General features: G+C 53.7%; 1 protein-coding gene across 1 annotated transcript in view; it reads right to left on the minus strand.

The window, feature by feature from the left end:
* Nucleotides 1–688, minus strand: part of NLK (nemo like kinase) — a 39,524-nt gene extending 38,836 nt beyond the window's left edge. Inside the window, exon 1 of the mRNA XM_008631070.2 lies at nt 3–688. Coding sequence (XP_008629292.1) covers nt 3–95 — 93 coding nt within the window. The 5' untranslated portion in view covers nt 96–688. The remainder of the gene's footprint in view (nt 1–2) is intronic.
* Between the last annotated feature and the right edge of the window lie 6 nt (nt 689–694).

The raw sequence follows: 694 nt of genomic DNA on the forward strand, positions 1-694 counted from the left end.
TGATGGTGGTGGTGGTGACCTGCTGCTGCCGCAGACGTACCGCCATTGTAAGCCGCCATCATTTTTGCGTTGGCTGGTGTGCCACAAAGAGACATTCAAAAAAATGCCCTTTGATTGGATAACAACTGGGTCAAGCTGTCATTTGGCCATAAAAATTAAATCTGCTACACTTTAAAAGAAGTTGGGTTTCATCATACACAGCCCACCTTTAAAAACATGGAGCTCCACTGGCCTTATCTCCTCGCGAAGCCAAACAACTCGGGGAGTCTCTTCATGTGTGCGGGCGCCAACCCCTTCCCCAGCATCCAGCCGGGCTTGGCTACTCCAACTCCATCCTTGGGCAGCTGGGGTGGGGCTGGGGTGGGTTTTTTCCTTCACTTTTGGTTTTTTTGTTGTTTTTCTTGTTATAAAAATTAAACACCGTGATCGATCCCCCTTCCCTCCGGAGGGAGGGCTCGGAGCCTCTGCCCTGAACACCCCGCGAGGGCTGGCCAGCCTAGCCCTGCCATTCCCACACCCTCTCCATGTGTCCCCCGAACCTCCCTGAGCCCGGGCACCTCCTACATCGCTCCCTCCTTCCAGACACCTGCTCCCTCCTTCCAGGCACCTGCTCCCTCACAGCAGCAACAACTCGGGAGTTTGCAACTTTTCCTTCAAGGCCTGAAACACACACAAGGACCCAGAGAAAGTGAAG

Source organism: Corvus brachyrhynchos, unplaced genomic scaffold (genome assembly GCF_000691975.1).
Source record: "Corvus brachyrhynchos isolate BGI_N302 unplaced genomic scaffold, ASM69197v1 scaffold283, whole genome shotgun sequence".
In the NCBI taxonomy this organism is placed as follows: Eukaryota; Metazoa; Chordata; class Aves; order Passeriformes; family Corvidae; genus Corvus; species Corvus brachyrhynchos.